The sequence below is a fragment of the Myotis nattereri genome (assembly GCF_964212035.1).
Source record: "Myotis nattereri genome assembly, chromosome: 4".
NCBI classification, from domain to species: Eukaryota; Metazoa; Chordata; class Mammalia; order Chiroptera; family Vespertilionidae; genus Myotis; species Myotis nattereri.
The window spans coordinates 46,396,088-46,411,561 of NC_138079.1; the positions used below are offsets into that span (position 1 = coordinate 46,396,088).

General features: G+C 40.7%; 1 protein-coding gene across 2 annotated transcripts in view; it reads right to left on the bottom strand.

The window, feature by feature from the left end:
- Positions 1–9,869, bottom strand: part of EDIL3 (EGF like repeats and discoidin domains 3) — a 410,871-nt gene extending 401,002 nt beyond the window's left edge. The window contains exon 1 of one of the 2 annotated variants that reach the window (XM_081090558.1): positions 9,253–9,869. In XM_081090558.1, coding sequence (XP_080946684.1) covers positions 9,253–9,319 — 67 coding nt within the window. In that variant the 5' untranslated portion in view covers positions 9,320–9,869. The remainder of the gene's footprint in view (positions 1–9,252) is intronic. The other variant, XM_081090559.1, reaches the window with a different exon arrangement.
- Positions 9,870–15,474: the final 5,605 nt, after the last annotated feature.

The window sequence follows — 15,474 nt, forward strand, 5'->3', positions numbered from 1 at the left end:
ATGTCGAAATAAAACTGAGTAGCAAGATTTTGAAGACAATGTGCTTTGAATCACTTCCGAAGCGCTCTTATATCTCCCATCATCATATTCTTACTAGTGTTACATTATTGTGAAAGACACATTACCTTATTTCTGAATGTGAAAAGTATGACATTTTACCAACTTAAATTTGAAAAATTATGAAACATTGTCCCAAGAGAATAAGTATAATTTACCCCTCCCAAAATAATCTACCATAGTTATTAGACATAATGTGTGCTTTATAAGTCATAAAATTATTTAACAAAATATACCCATGACACACAAGTTGTGTCACTCAGAGTGGTTTAGTAGTTAAGAGAATAGGCTTAGATTTAAACTGGATTCTAGTTCTAACAGGATACTTAGTAGTTATGTTCTCTTAGGAAATTATTTAACCTCTCTGTCCCTTCATTATACCATTCGTATGTAAATAATAATAATACCTGCCTCAGAATTATTGTGAGAATCAAAGATGAAACACATAGCATGCACTCAATAAATACTATCCTTATTCACTGTACTTATAAATATATCAGAATGAATGCCCCTTGTTAACTTGTCTAGCAAGATATTTAACCTGATATAGTGGGGGTCCCCAAGTAAAGAGAAGAAAGGAAAAGGGAAAATGATACCTGAAAAATTTCTAATTCAAAAGTAAAGTTAGCTGAAATGTCAGAACTTTGTATCTAACAAAGTAATCTATCACTTAGCGGTAGCTTTTCTTTAATTGATGATGCATCAGGAACATAAAAAGCACTCCATATCATGCCTGAATGTTAACACTGTATCTTAAACAAGCTCTCGCAGGAGCACTGAGCAGCATTTTCAAAGTAGGTTCATCTACAACACAGGTTGTGAAAACTGAAAAACAAAGTTCTTGAAACTACTTTTGGCTTTTTTTTAATATAAAAAATATACTTCTGTTTAAAATGTATATATATTTATGGAACACTGATTTGGGGGAGATAGGGTAGCTCCATTCATTTCAATATATAGACTGTATCTTTTGGATTTTGTTGTCATTGTTTAGTTGTGTTGTTTGTCTTGCCTGATACTGTTCTAAGCCCTGGCTCTGTAGGAAGCACAAAATATAAAATAAGAACTTGGCATATAAATATTAAAGCATTTTTGAATGGTAATTTGCTTTTTGTTTGTCTGTAGACAACATTTCAAAAAAGCTTGTGTCTACAATACAAAAGTTAAACTATGGAAAGGAAAAAGGTGGCTAAACAAACAAGAAAAGTAGTGTGGATAAAATCTGAGTTCAATGCACATTTGGGTAGAAAAATGTGAGGACAGAACGGCATCAAAGGTGTGAGAGCACAGATAGAAGACACAGAGGTGGGAGACTGCTTGCCATTACCAAGAGAGATCTGTCAACTTGCGTCAAATACAAACATCCTCTAATGTTCATTTGACTATTCTAGTCTTCTCTGCTCAAGAGTCATGAGCCCATTTTACCCTGGTTGTCTTCATGTAATCTCCAGCATCAGTAGAATGTAAATGTTCTTCCTGACCTCAGTATAAGAAGAGATTTAAGAGGATTATTTTGCATTCCCAAATAAATGACTTTATCAAATACCAAGTATAAACCTTAAAGGGATTACCTTCAAATTAAGCACAATATCATCTAACAAGAGATTAAAACCTTGGCCTTCCAATCTATTCACTGTTATACCATATTAAATTATTTTTAAAGAAATCAATCAGTTTGATACAAGCTTGTTTTAAAAAAATTGAAAAAGTAAAGCTAAGATATAGAGTCAATCTTTCTCCATATTAATAATCACATTCAAAAGTGCTTTAGTACTTTAAAAAACCCTTACTTAAATTTTTTTACACAAAATCTCCCATTCCACTTCATGCAATGTTAAATCTTCCATTGAACAAATCCTATGCAGTTACTATCAATATATTAATGCATATTTCACAACAAAATAACAGTACATTTACTTCTAAAATATCACAAAATAAGTGTGGGACATTTTATCTGCATTCTGAGGTCCACTTCTTCTCTACAAAATTGAGTAATATGTTTTGTGATACCTTCATTCATTACTATAGGGGGGAAATCAATACAAAATATATAATAACATTTTCTCTGGCATGATGGTAAAACAAAGTTTTCAAACATCCAAATTCTTCAGAGTTCTGTCTCTTTCACCATTAGGCAGGTTTTCAAGCTTAAATACTTTTTACAAAATCTCTTCGATGACGCATACATTTTACTGCCTTTGTACTGCAAAATATTAAACACATTGCAGTGAGTCTGTGTCTAGAATGCAAGACCAATACCGGCCCCAAATGCTATGATATTCTTACACAGTAATGCCTTTCGGCCTTTAAATTTAGCCAAACCCACTCCCCAACAAATGTCCCCAGTTTTTTACCCTGCAAGCTATCACTGCTTTTGCATATACTTTTTCAGTCTCCTGTATCAGCTGCCACCTTTTATTGCTCTGATTAAGTCTGACCTGTGACTTCATATGCCCTTCATTCTCTGGATCTGGTTGAAAGAGAGCCCAGGAACTTAAAAGCCAAGAGCAACAGTCTTTTCTATATGATCTAAGGCCTAAACATTGTAACTATTTGAGGTGATCAGAACTTTTTTATATTTTCTTCTAGGTTCTTAGCTATGTGCTAAGCATCAAAGCTACAGGCAAAGCAGGAAAACTTCACTACAAGTACAGTGAATATAAGTATTTGCCCAGCTGATACATGTAGGCAGGTCACTGCGATCAAATTGAAACAGGAATTTTTAGGGGTGAAAAGGACAGATTTAGAAATTTTAGAAATTAAGAGGACCAACGGAAGAAGCACAGGGCTGCAGAGCAGCAGAAGGTATATTTCCATAGAACAGGGCAGCGGTTGCCAATCTGTGGTCCAGGGACCACTGGTGGACCCTGAGGTCCGAAAGGTTGGCGTGGCCGAAGCTGGAATAGGGAAGCTGAAAAGCCGAAACAGGTACATTTCCATTGAATGAGGGAGCTGGAAACAGCAAAAGGTCTATATTTACAAAATAAAGGGAAGGAAGCCCTTCATCCAAAAGGAGTAGAAACCCCAAAGGGAATAGGAAAACAATAAGAAAAGGGGGGGGAACCTCACATGTCCCAAGTGAGGTTCAACCTTTGAGCTCACAAGTTACTAGAGCAGTGGTTCTCAACCTTCCTAGTGCCTCGACCCTTTAATACATTTCCTCATGTTGTGATGACCCCCAATTTCATTGTTACAAAGTGAACATAATTAAAGCATAGTGATTAATCACACAAAAATATGTAATTATATATGTGTTTTCCGATGGTCTTAGGCGACCCCTGTGAAAGGTTCGTTCGACCCCCAAAGGGTCACGACCCACAGGTTGAGAACCGTTGGACTATAGTAACCAGTCCAAGGAAATAGTGACCAATCAGAGGGAATATCAAGGCACCAAGATCTACAGCCTTTATAAACCATAGAAACAGGGACTCAGTGGGACTCTTCCCCCTCCCCATGTGGGAATCTGTACTTGTTCTTTAATAAATATCCACCTTTGCTATACCACCTTCTGTCCGTGGATTCATTCTTCGATTCCCATGGACAAAGAACCCAGGAACCAGTCTGCCCAGGGGGGCACCGCATGTTCCAGTCCAAAAATTGCATTTCAAAATCAAGTTGTGAAATCCTAAGTTGCTCCGTAATTCAGATCCTAATTTATTTCCATTTATGTTTTAAACCTCAGGATTTAGTAGTAGAGGCTTCATCTTGTCATCTTTTTTTTCCCCCTCACAAGAGAATAAATTTCAAGTTCTAGTCTGGGAGATTTGCGACCTTTTAAGAATGATGACAGAATTTTATAGTGAATACTATGCCCTAGAGATGCTATCGAGCAAGGAAATATTGGGGGTGTGACGGGGGAGGAGGGGAAAAGATGGAGAGGGAGAGAAAGAGAATTTTTATTTTAGGAGGACTCTGACAGAAAAGATGCCACTGGAGACAGACTGTTTGCATGGTGTCAGCGACTGTACAAAAAACTGAGAGAACTTGTAAAATGGTGTTCTGGTGAATCTGTAACCTGGTTTTAAGGGCTGTATCAGCAGATGCCAGAAGAAAAGGTTATCAGGCAAGGATCCATTAAAAACAAATAAATGATGTCAACTGACTGACAACTTGATACACAATAGGCACATCTGTAAGGTTTCATATGGGCCAAAATGGGTAATAAAACTTTTTCATGCCGGAACCGGTTTGGCTCAGTGGATAGAGCGTCGGCCTGCGGACTGAAAGGTCCCAGGTTCGATTCCGGTCAAGGGCATGTACCTGGGTTGCGGGCACATCCCCAGTGGGAGATGTGCAGGAGGCAGCTGATCGATGTTTCTAACTCTCTATCTCTCTCCCTTCCTCTCTGTAAAAAATCAATAAAATATATTTTAAAAAAAACAAAAAACTTTTTCATGTCCTTTAGTCTCCTTTGGGCACATAACTTACGTTATTTAGAAACTTACAAACTCTAAGAAAACATATACTTCATCATTGTTATAGAAAAGGATATGCAGGTATCTCTTGCCAGGACTATAGATATGTATAATATGTAGCTAGAAGTCATTATAGCAGAACTTTTATTTATAATACATTCAGTTGGTATGAAGAACAAGCTTAAAAGCATGCCAAACATTTCAATAATAGTTGTTTTGCTGTAAGCACCTCATAAAATCATGAGCATTTCCTCTGAATGTACTCAGGAGACCCCTGAGATATAGCAGTTTAACCTAGACATGGGCTTGTTTGTGGCAATAACAGCAACCTTGTTTCCAAGTTAAAGTCCGTGGTACAAGCAGTGGGTCCTCTTTTTCAGGGGAGCACTAATAAGATAAGTTTCATACAATTAAGTTTGACCTATTACTTCATATGCCCTTTATATAACAAAATAAGTGTGGGACATTTTATCTTTATGTGGATTTGCAGATTAGCATTTACTAGTTTACCTCTTTTATTTTCTCCAGCTTTGCTTTAAAAGATCTTCACTGATTATTCTGACACCTGCTGGCAAGGGCAGACTTTATCCCAATCTACTTTTCTTTCGACAACTCTCTCAAATCAGACTTCTTGGAGGTATTTTAAGTGACAATTAAGTGGTGATTCATTCAGTTTAAGTATTTACTTAATTTCTAGCATTATCGCATAACTATGAGAAAATACTCAACATGGGTAACCATTTGATTTTTTGTAGATAAATACTTGTTTGCTTTGATTAACCAACAGATATTAAAGTCATTACATGGGCAATGATTTAAAAAAAGGAAAACATACTAGGCATCTTCATTAAAAATGCAGATGAGAACTGAATAGTAGGAATGGTTTGGCTTTGATTTTCTACTCTTTCCCCTGCCACAACCATACAATGCCAGTTTGCAAACTACTTAGGAAATAAACTCAACTATATAAAGAGTAAATTTATTAGCTGTGATGGAAGCCATACCATTGATTACATATTTGCAAAATTTATTTGTTACTCACTACCTATTCATTCTGACTTACTCTGGTTTGAACTGTGCTCCGAATCCTGCATTTTTGTTGTTGGTTTGTTTTGTTTTGGCCAGAATACAGTAAAATGAACCTACTACATCATAAATCATACTCAATGCTATTGCACCTGCAAGTGTGTTCAGTGAAGACCAAATATTAGAATTAGTTTCTTGGGCTTTAGAAACTTGAATTTAGCACGTTTTTAAAACAGTACACAAATGATAGCATATACAGTCCATCCCATTCAAAACCCTGCAAAAGATAAAACTTTAAAAATAAATTACCTAATTAACATTTTTATCTCAATATCAGTGAAATTAGGAGTATGGGCTACAAATGTAGGCTGTCAAAACTATTAACTTATATTTTGTAATAGTTGTGAGTAACCAAGCCATTTCAGTCATGTATACTTTATCCCTTTATGCTGCTATAATTTTGTGAGGAGAAATCATATGTATCCAGCAATGAAAGCAAATGTTATTAGTAACATTAAAAATATCCTAAATCCTGAATACATGTTTTATATCAATAATAATCTTAAAATATTTGAGAAAAATACAACAGAGTTTTAATTTAGAGAAGTGCTATAAATTTGCCTGGTTTTGAAGATCTTTGTTACTTCAAGAACCTAGAGAGAATAGGCTATTTTAATTTTTAATCATTAGTTTGTATTATTATAAATGTTGTCCCAAAATCATATAAATTTAAAACAAAATGCATTTCAATTCTAAGGAAATATTTCAACAATAATGTTCAGGAAAAAAATGTTCATGCGCAGAAGGGGGGAAAAATGTACGTTGCACCATGAGAGTGGATGACATGGCCAAGATTTTGCATTAGTTTGAAATAGTCACAGCAGGATACTTAATATTTCCTTAATTATGACTTCAACATCTCAAAATTATTTTTAAAGGTTTCAACAGGAATCTAAAGTTAGCATTTATCTTTAAAGTATAAAATTAACGGTTATGTAAATTAGGTAATGAAGACACTAATATGTAATAATTTTAAACACATAAAAAACTGTTATTTCAGCATAAATATTACTATACTAGTATAATCATAGAAGCATAGTGTTGTTATCCAGTGAGATTGCTCAGCTACTAAGCATAGTGTTCTTATCTCCAGTGAGATTGCTCAGCTACTAATTTATTTTCACGTAGAATTAACTAAAAATCACCATTTATTTAAAAAGGAAATGTAAATACCGATGATTCAGAGTATTTGGGAAGTGTCTAGACATCTTTAGACAGTGCCATTTGCTAAAGACTTCAAGCACAAACTGCAGGCAAAGGGACAGATTGCATAAGATGTCACGTGCTTGCTGCAACTGTATGCATGTTATTGGATTTTGTAGAGCAACCCATAATGATGAATAATTTAAGAGTTAATAAAATATTCAATCTGATCCATTGGCTTAATTTTAAAATAAAAATAACTAATAAAAGGAATTACACGTCCTTATCAAATCCCAGGCATTAATGCAGGGAAATTGCAACCCACACAGGGAAACTCCAATTTCTAAAAGGCATACACTGGATAAATGATATGTGTGCAGGGGGGTGGGCGGGGGGCAGGGAAGGTGCAGGGAAATTCTAAGTGTTAGCACCAGCTTTAATAACTTTGCTCAAAGTTTAATCGTTTGGAGCTGTCATGCAAGCTGCACTCTGCCTTCTGCAGGGCTGAAGGAGAATAAAGTGGAAATGTGCAAGTTTAACATAAATTGCTCATGGAAAATGGTGTTTTTTCCTAAATCCCTCTCCCTACAGGCTGGCTGACAAAAGAGAACCCTACTGAAGATTCTGGAGTGCACAGCTGTTGGCATTGTCTAGGAGCCTGATGGGAGGCCAGGCAACCTCACCAAGGTGTGTTGTTTGGCGGGGTAAACTGTGCCCTAACCCTGGTACCTAGGAGGCAGCGCTCTGGGCTGCAGCGAGCTGAGACTCATCCTGCCAAGGGCTCCTCACCCCGACCAAACAAGGCAACAGGGACCCAGTGGCCACGCATGCTAAAGGCGCCGTGGCCTCCACCTCGGAGCTGGGACAGAGCGTGGCACCTTGTAGGTGCGTGTGAGTGGGTGAATGTGTGTGTTTTCGTGTTTGGAGCAGGAACGGAGGTGGGGAAGGGAGGAGGAAAGACGGAGTGCCTGCAGCTCCCCCTTTCTTCCTCCAGCTAAAGGATCAAAGTACAAAAGCAATTCAGACGGGAAATAAGAGAAAGGGAAAATATTGGTGGTGGGAACACAATCTTTTTCGTATCGCTGGGGACTCCACCGAGCAACTATGGAGCCATTACCATTCCGCAACCTTCAGCGGGGTGGCTGCCTCTGCCTGATCCCTGGAAGGGCACTTGTTAAATGCAGGCGAGGTTCATACCTACACACACGCCTACCCGCGGGGGAAAGAGCCTCATCCCGGGGGAGGGAGGGGGGGAGGAGGCCGAGGGAGGAGAGGCAGCAGACAGCTCCTGGCGGGGCGGGAGGGCATGTGGCCAGGATCGCGGGCGAACAGTAGCCCCAGAGCACACAATTGTCCGGCGAAACAAATGGAAGGACGGGTGCGTGGACGGATGGTGCAGAATATTCATTCAGTATGCAACCTCACATGAATTCTAGTCAACACATTTTCCATCCAACTCCCCCTTCTTAGAGGCAGAGTATTTTAAACCAGGCAGTGCACTCAGCTCTCCGCGAAGCAGCCTGCGGGCTCTTCAGAAGGGGCTGCCGGCACCGGGAGTGCAGGGGGGCAACCCCTCCCCCGGCCTCCCCAGAGCCCCACGGCTCCCTCTGCCCTTTTCCCACGCCCCCGTCAGCCCCCGCCGCTGCAGAGATAGGGGGCCGGCCCAGGGCTTGTGTGGATAAGGGACCCCTCGCAAGGGACCTGGAAGTCACAGCTCAGCAGGAGACGCGTCCTGGTCCTCTTTTTTTCTCCCCAACAGGCTGGTTTATTTCACACAAATCATGGAAAGCACCGGCAGGCCAGCTCTTACAACTTTTCCGCTCTTGGGCGGAACACGAGGGTCACCTCGCACCGCATGATTTTCCATTTCCAAGAGTGAAGCTTGCACAGAAGGGAGGCTGAGCAAAGCCTGAGGCCCTAGGATTAGAGGAGAGGTGGCTTCCCCGGGGTTTTCTGAAGCCGAGGCTGCCTCCGAGGATGGAGAGGAGGAAGAAAGCAGAACTGACTTGTCTGTCGGACAGTTCTCCATCTCACTCTCAGCCCAAACTCCCGGAGTGAGGTTTGGGTTGCAAAAGGCTCAGCCCAGCCTCGTGCCAAAGCTCTGCACCCCGGGGGCAGACAGTCCCGCGCCTCTCCAGCCACTTCCCTTTTCAACTAGATGAGCTGAGCCCAGCCCCACCCCAGGAATGCCCACCCGGGGTGCCTAGCGGGGCTCCGGACAGCACCGTCCTTGGCCGGCACTGCTCAGGGAGGGCTCCAGCGGGCCGAGTGAGAATCTGTGGTGCCCAAGAGCGACGTTCCTTCCCTCCTGCCTCCCTTCTTCCCCCAATCTCACCTCCTTACCGCACCCTCTTTCCTGCTCAACCCCACGCACTTGCTCTGACTTTAAGGGCACTTTTCCGGAGAGCCCAGGGCGTGCTGCCTCCTCCGCGCAGCCCGCCACCCCTGGCAAGTCCAGGGGAGCACCTCCAGCGCCAGGCACGGCATTCCCCTGTGTCCTGCACCCAGTGGCGGCAGCGCGGGTGGGTGGGGTGGGGGGGAGACTCCTCACCTTTGCAGAACTGGGGGACACAGAAGCTGAGCCCGACCAAGAGCCAAGCGGCCAACGAGGGCTTCATGATCCCTTCTCCGGGACTTGACCCCGGCTGGGCAGGCGATGGAGCAGGGGGGGCACGTGCCCGAGGTGGCACCGCAGGCCAGCAGCAACCCCGCCCCTGGCCGTGAATTCAGGAAGATGTCTTCTTCCTGCAGCGCTTCCTCAAACAAATTCTTGGAGAGGGCGAGGAAGAGTGTGTGCCCGAAGGGAGGGCTGTCTCTCCTGCTCTCGCCTGCGCTCTGGCGCAGAGGTGGGCGAGCTTTGGCAGCGGCGGGTCTCAGCCTCCGCTGCGGGTGGGTCCCGGCTGGGGCTGGGCGGCCCGGGTGGGGCGCGGGAGTCGGGGGCTCCAGGTCACCCGCTCCGGAGATCGCAGGCTGGCCGCTCCGCCGGCGCAGCTGGGGCGTCTCTCCGGGTCTGGGCTGCGGGGCTGGCCACTTGGAGAACAATGAAGCGTGAGGGCGGGGAGCCAGCGAGCCGCCCCGAGCGCACTGTGTACAAACAGAGGCGGCGTGCGTGCGAGCCGAGCCTCCCCGGCTTCCCCAGCGCCCCCGCCCCCGGCCGCCCTCTTATCCCTCCCTCCCTCCCTCCCTCCCTCCCTCCCTCCGTCTCCCGCCCCCACCCCCACCCAGCCCCCCCTCCCTCTCTGACTCTGTGGGTCTGTCTCTCCCACTCGGAGGTGGCTCCTTCTGCTGGAAAAGGGAGACAACCGCAGCCACACCCTGGCACCTGCCGCCGCCTCTGAAGTTCCTGCCTTCCTGGGCGGCTGGTACCGTGTCCACACGCCCCAGAGGCGCGGGGTTAAGGGAGGCACCTTTGGTGTCGGAGATTCTCCTGGTTTCCAGCACCGACTTTATCATGAACCACGTTAAGGATCCCCCCGAAGCCCTTTTCTCAGTACAGCCAGGAGAAGAAGTTAAGAGGTTCTGAAAAGTAGCTCTTGGGGCACAAAGCTGCTGGAGAGACAGAGCCCTGCAAAGTCACTTGTCCTGGATTCTCAGGAAATGCGACCACTGAGCAGCGAGACTCCATCCAGCTAAGACGGGGCTGCTTCACTGTCTGTCTGCACTTCTGTTAGCTCTGGGGCTGGGGCAGAGGGTTCAGGGCTCATCTCTTCAAGGGGACTGATCGGTGAAGGCTGGGGCTAGGGAATGGGAGACCTGCATCTGTTTCAAGATGAGAAACATTGGGGTGAATTGGGGGCCGGGCAATGACAGGTTCTTGAGGCTTCACTAAAGTGGATCAAATCACCCTATTACCCACAAAAACAGTATAAATGGACTGGTTTGGGCAGGGGAAATAGCTGAACCCAAATATAGCCCTTGGCTTACAATAGTGTTCTCAATTTTTCTGATTAGAATGACCGCTTAGTGTACATGGATTCCGTTTCGGCAGTTGCAGGCACCAAAATGAAACACTTGCTTTGTTTCTTCTTTCCTTCCAGAGAGGGTGGTAGGAAGGGAGAGAGAAACACAGACACAGAAAAACTGAAGGGAACATTCTTGAAGGCAAGGATGTGAAAGGAGACTGTGTGTACTAAGAACAGGATAACAGGATCTGTGGCCACGCAAACTCCATCTCCTTTTGCCTGCTTGGGTTCCTTAAACTTGAATTTCTACCTTCCTTTTGGAATTTGACGTGAGATCAAGGATAAAAGACTGGTGGAAAAGTATTATTATATATTGCTATGGAGGAGTTAAGGTATTGTACCGCTGGCAAATAAAACACAATGGCATTTCAAAATTATTTCAAAACAAGGTTTGTTCAGATCATATGTTTGGTGGGAGGGTAAAAGAATAGGGTTTACAGTTTATATTCAATATTATTCTGTATTAATTTCAGGTGTACAGCATATTGATTAGACAATCATAAATACTTTACAAAGTGTTCTCTCTGATATTTCCAATACTCAACTGGAGCCATACATAATTACAGTGTTATTGACTATATTTCATATGCTGTACTTTACATCCCATGACTATTTTGTAATTACCAATCTGTGCATCTCAATGCCTGCTCCTTTTTCACTCAGTTGGTGAAAGGAATCGTTTTTTAAAATGACTTTGCTAAGGGAAAGCGGGAGAATCATTTATTCACTATTTTCATGCTTCAAGCCACTGATGTTAGAATAAGACATCATTGTCCAGAGTTGCAGCAAATAAGTTTTAAACAGTGATATTCCAACCTTCTAGCACATCATTATTACTGAATTTTGAAAGTGGGCTTTCAGTCATGCTATGGCATGTCTACCATAGGGACCTTTTTATTCTTTTGAAATGAGATGTTTAGTATTAGTGTGAAGGTATTATTTCAAAGGTTAGTGCTAAATCTCAAAAATATAAAATGAAAAACAGTGTCTCTGTGATGAGGTATTATTTTCCTATTTAATTTCCATTTATTTCAACTTTTTTGATAATATATGACCTAATAAGCATGTTAGGAAGTTAATTTTTTTTTTGCTACAGTGTATGTTATTAAAAGTTTTTCTTGTTTTATGTTTTAAATATATTTTTTATTGATTTCAAAGAGGAAGGGAGAGGGCGAGATAGAAACATCAATGATGGGAGAGAATCATTGCGCAGGTACCTCTCCCATGCCCCCTACTGGTGATCGAGTGTACAACCTGAGCATGAGCCCTGACCAAAATCAAACTGTGACCTCCTGGTTCACAGGTCTACACTCAACCACTGAACCACACCAGCTGGGCATGTTTTCTCATTCTAATTTAAATTCTTAAAAAAAAAAAAAACTCCAAGAGAGCATAAAACTACATTAAATGCATATTCTGTGACCAAATACCTGGAATTGTGACTATAAATGCCATTCTGTTTAACCTGGTAGACAACTTGTAATATATGTTGCCAGTTTAATACCTCTACTTCCACAAGTCCCACTTCCAATCTCATTCTGATACATAGCCTTAGATCCATAGCTTCCTGTGCTTAGTTACCCCCCTTTTTCTCACTTATTGATAATGATCATGTACCAATCAGCTTTTCATTTTGAAGGTTCCAGGCACTTTATCTAATTTACATTGATAGCACTCATTTCACTCTTACTAAATTCATATCTGGCCTCTTCAGAAGTGGAATAGAAGAAATGTTAGAAGACCAAAAGATATAGATTTTAAAAAGAAGAAAAAATAAAAGGATAAAATTCTGTTATGAATCTTTTAGCTCACATAAAATGCTAAGGGTCCTTTACTAAGCATATATGATCCAGGCTACATTTTATAGCTTCTGCAAATATGTGCCAAAAATACCAAAAATGAATCTATACATCATTTGAAAACAGCACTTCCCAAATATTCTCTGCAAGCTTACTTCCCCCAAGATATTAATAGGTTTCTGAGAGGAAAAAAACAAATTTTGCCATGGTCCAATAATTTGGGCAACATTGCATATCAAAGCAGCATCTTGAGGATTCATGGTGAACACTAGCATATGAAACTCTGAAAGGTCCTGTGGTTATGAAACTTTTCCAGACATGTGTAATTCAGAATTTTGTAAACTTCTTTTTTCACTAGGACAAGTTTTTGCTCAGAACACCTGTTAACATATTGTACACTTAGTGCTACAAGGAAAAGAACTTGGAAAACATTGCCAGAAAATAAAGCAGAATACTAGTAAAGTATCAGCAAAACTAACAAAAATGGAAGTGTGTAAAGTTTACTGATTTTCAAGAATTGTTCTTATTTGCTTATAGCTTGGATTCTGGAGCAGAACATGTATGAATTGAAATACTGTCTCTACCACTATAACTTTTAACGTAGGTAAGTCCATTAATTGCCAAGCCTTACTATTCTCATCTGTAAAATGGAGTTAATAAAAGTACTAAACACATACTAGTAGTGATAGGTTATTGTCCCAAAAGGACCTAGTCCATTAGTGGCTTCACAGTGATGATTATGATGATGATAACAATAGTGACGATGGTGATGATGGAGATGATGATGAAGAAGGAGGGGGAGGAGAAGGAGGAGGAGAAAATGAGTAAGACAATAATCACTTATGGAATTTTTAAAAAATTATCTCAATAACTAATTACCTTCATTCCCCATCCACCACCTCCATTAAATTATCAAAAAATTTTAAACTCAACTTTTAATTTGTCAAACAGTAAATAACACTAAATGTATTATTTCTCATTATTTCTGTAATTAATGAATAATATTAATAAATAAACTAAGTACATGAAGAGTCTTAAATTATTTTATCAAACAGTGCTTGGCACTATGATTTTTTTTTATCATTTTGCATTTAAAAACTTTGATTTGCATTTCAAAAACTTTATTTTCTTTAATATCCAAAATGTCCTTGGATTAAACTTTGGATTTCAGCTTGTGTGACCCAAAGAAGAAAAGCCAGTCAAGTCCTGACCTGGACTTCTGATATACATAACTGTGAGCTAATAAATTGGTGGTGTTTATATCTGGTGAATTTGCAGTAACCTGGTAAGCAGAAAGGAAAAAATAATACAAAAGATCACTATTATTACCCCTTTTTAGAGGGAAGGAATAAGGCACAGATCGGTTAGGTAAAGTGCCCATGGTCTCAATTTAGTAAGTGTTGGAGCCAGTAATTGAACCTAAACAGTCTGAATTCAGAGCCAACCACACTCCACTGGCAGCAATCATGGAGGCTCAACTGTATATTAAACACTAAGCATTTTCACATGTAATATTGCTTCACTAAATCATTCTAACAAGCGTTATGAGGTAACCATTATTTTTATCTCCATTTAACTGTTGAGGAAATCAAGAATCAAAACTTGCCCAAGATTAAGGCATTACTGAGGGATGGAGCCAGGAGTCAGGATCTGAGCCCTGATTTGATTTCAGGAGTGATTTTCATAACCATTATGTTGCAGGGTATATTTGCAAGTCATCTAACTTACTGTACTAGTATGTATTTATATTTTCAATTAAAGAAAGTATATGTAATTGTCATTTTTTAGTGTAGTCTGCCTTCTCTCTGACCTTCTTCATCTATCATTTTAGAGTATACTTTGCTTGAATGTAGGATTCCAAGAACATTTTAAAATTATCCAAAATATTTGCATAACTCAAAATACTTTTTGCATTGCTCTCCATAACACCAAGCTACGGAGAGCAATGCATTCTTTTCTCCAACCCCCCACTCATGCTGCTATGACTCCCTGAAAAGACCGCTCCCAAATTTTAATATCTGTATTTGAATGTCCTCATAAGACCTCCCCAAATTATTCCAGTACAACAGAACCATCATTTCCTAAAACTAACACTTTTTATTTCTCTCTAGTTGTTTTGCTTGCATTGTGAATAGTTCTTGCCACGAAGATAATTGAGCGCCATGGACTTAGCAGAGTGTTAACATTTTGAATTTCTTTAGTCTTCCCACCACGCGCACTAAGGAAAGTTAGTTGTTAAGACTACACATTTTGTAGTAAATTCCCAGTTCCCAGTATTCCAAGCTTGATTCCCTGACAGATGCTGTCTCCAGAAAATATGCAGGTCATTACACAAGAATAAGCCTTTGCCTTCAGAGTCTGACCCCAGTAAGAGAAATTTCTGGTACCTCTCATTCCTGCCCTCTGGTTTCCCAACCATTTTGGTGACTTAATTTTTAGGTCCCTAAACTATTTTTGAATAATTAATACGTGCATATAATGAAAGTTCAAAGGCACAAGTCTACAGAGAAATAAAAGTTTTCCTCTTAGTGTCATTTCCTCCTTACAACAGGGTTGTCTCCCCAGAATAACTGCTGATAGTTAGCAGCTATTGCTGTGTAACCTTCTGAAGATATATACACACACACATAAACACATATATACATACATATATATATGTGTATATATATATATGTGTGTGTGTATATATATATATATATATATGCATGTATGTGGTGTAGGTGTGTATGTATATACACATTGTTCATAACAATTACTAAATTATATAAACATCATGCTCTTGCTTTTTTCACAAAAGTATTTCTGAAATTATATCACGGGTGAAACATAAATCTTTTTTAGTGGACATTTAAGTTGTTTCCAATCTTTTGCTATTGCAAACAATGTTCAATGAACACATATTTTGCACATGTGAGCAAAATACAGTTGCTAGAATAGAATGCTTAAAGTGGCATTGTTGGTTGAGGGTATGCACATTTAAAATTGTGGTGGCTCTTGCCATATAAAGATGTA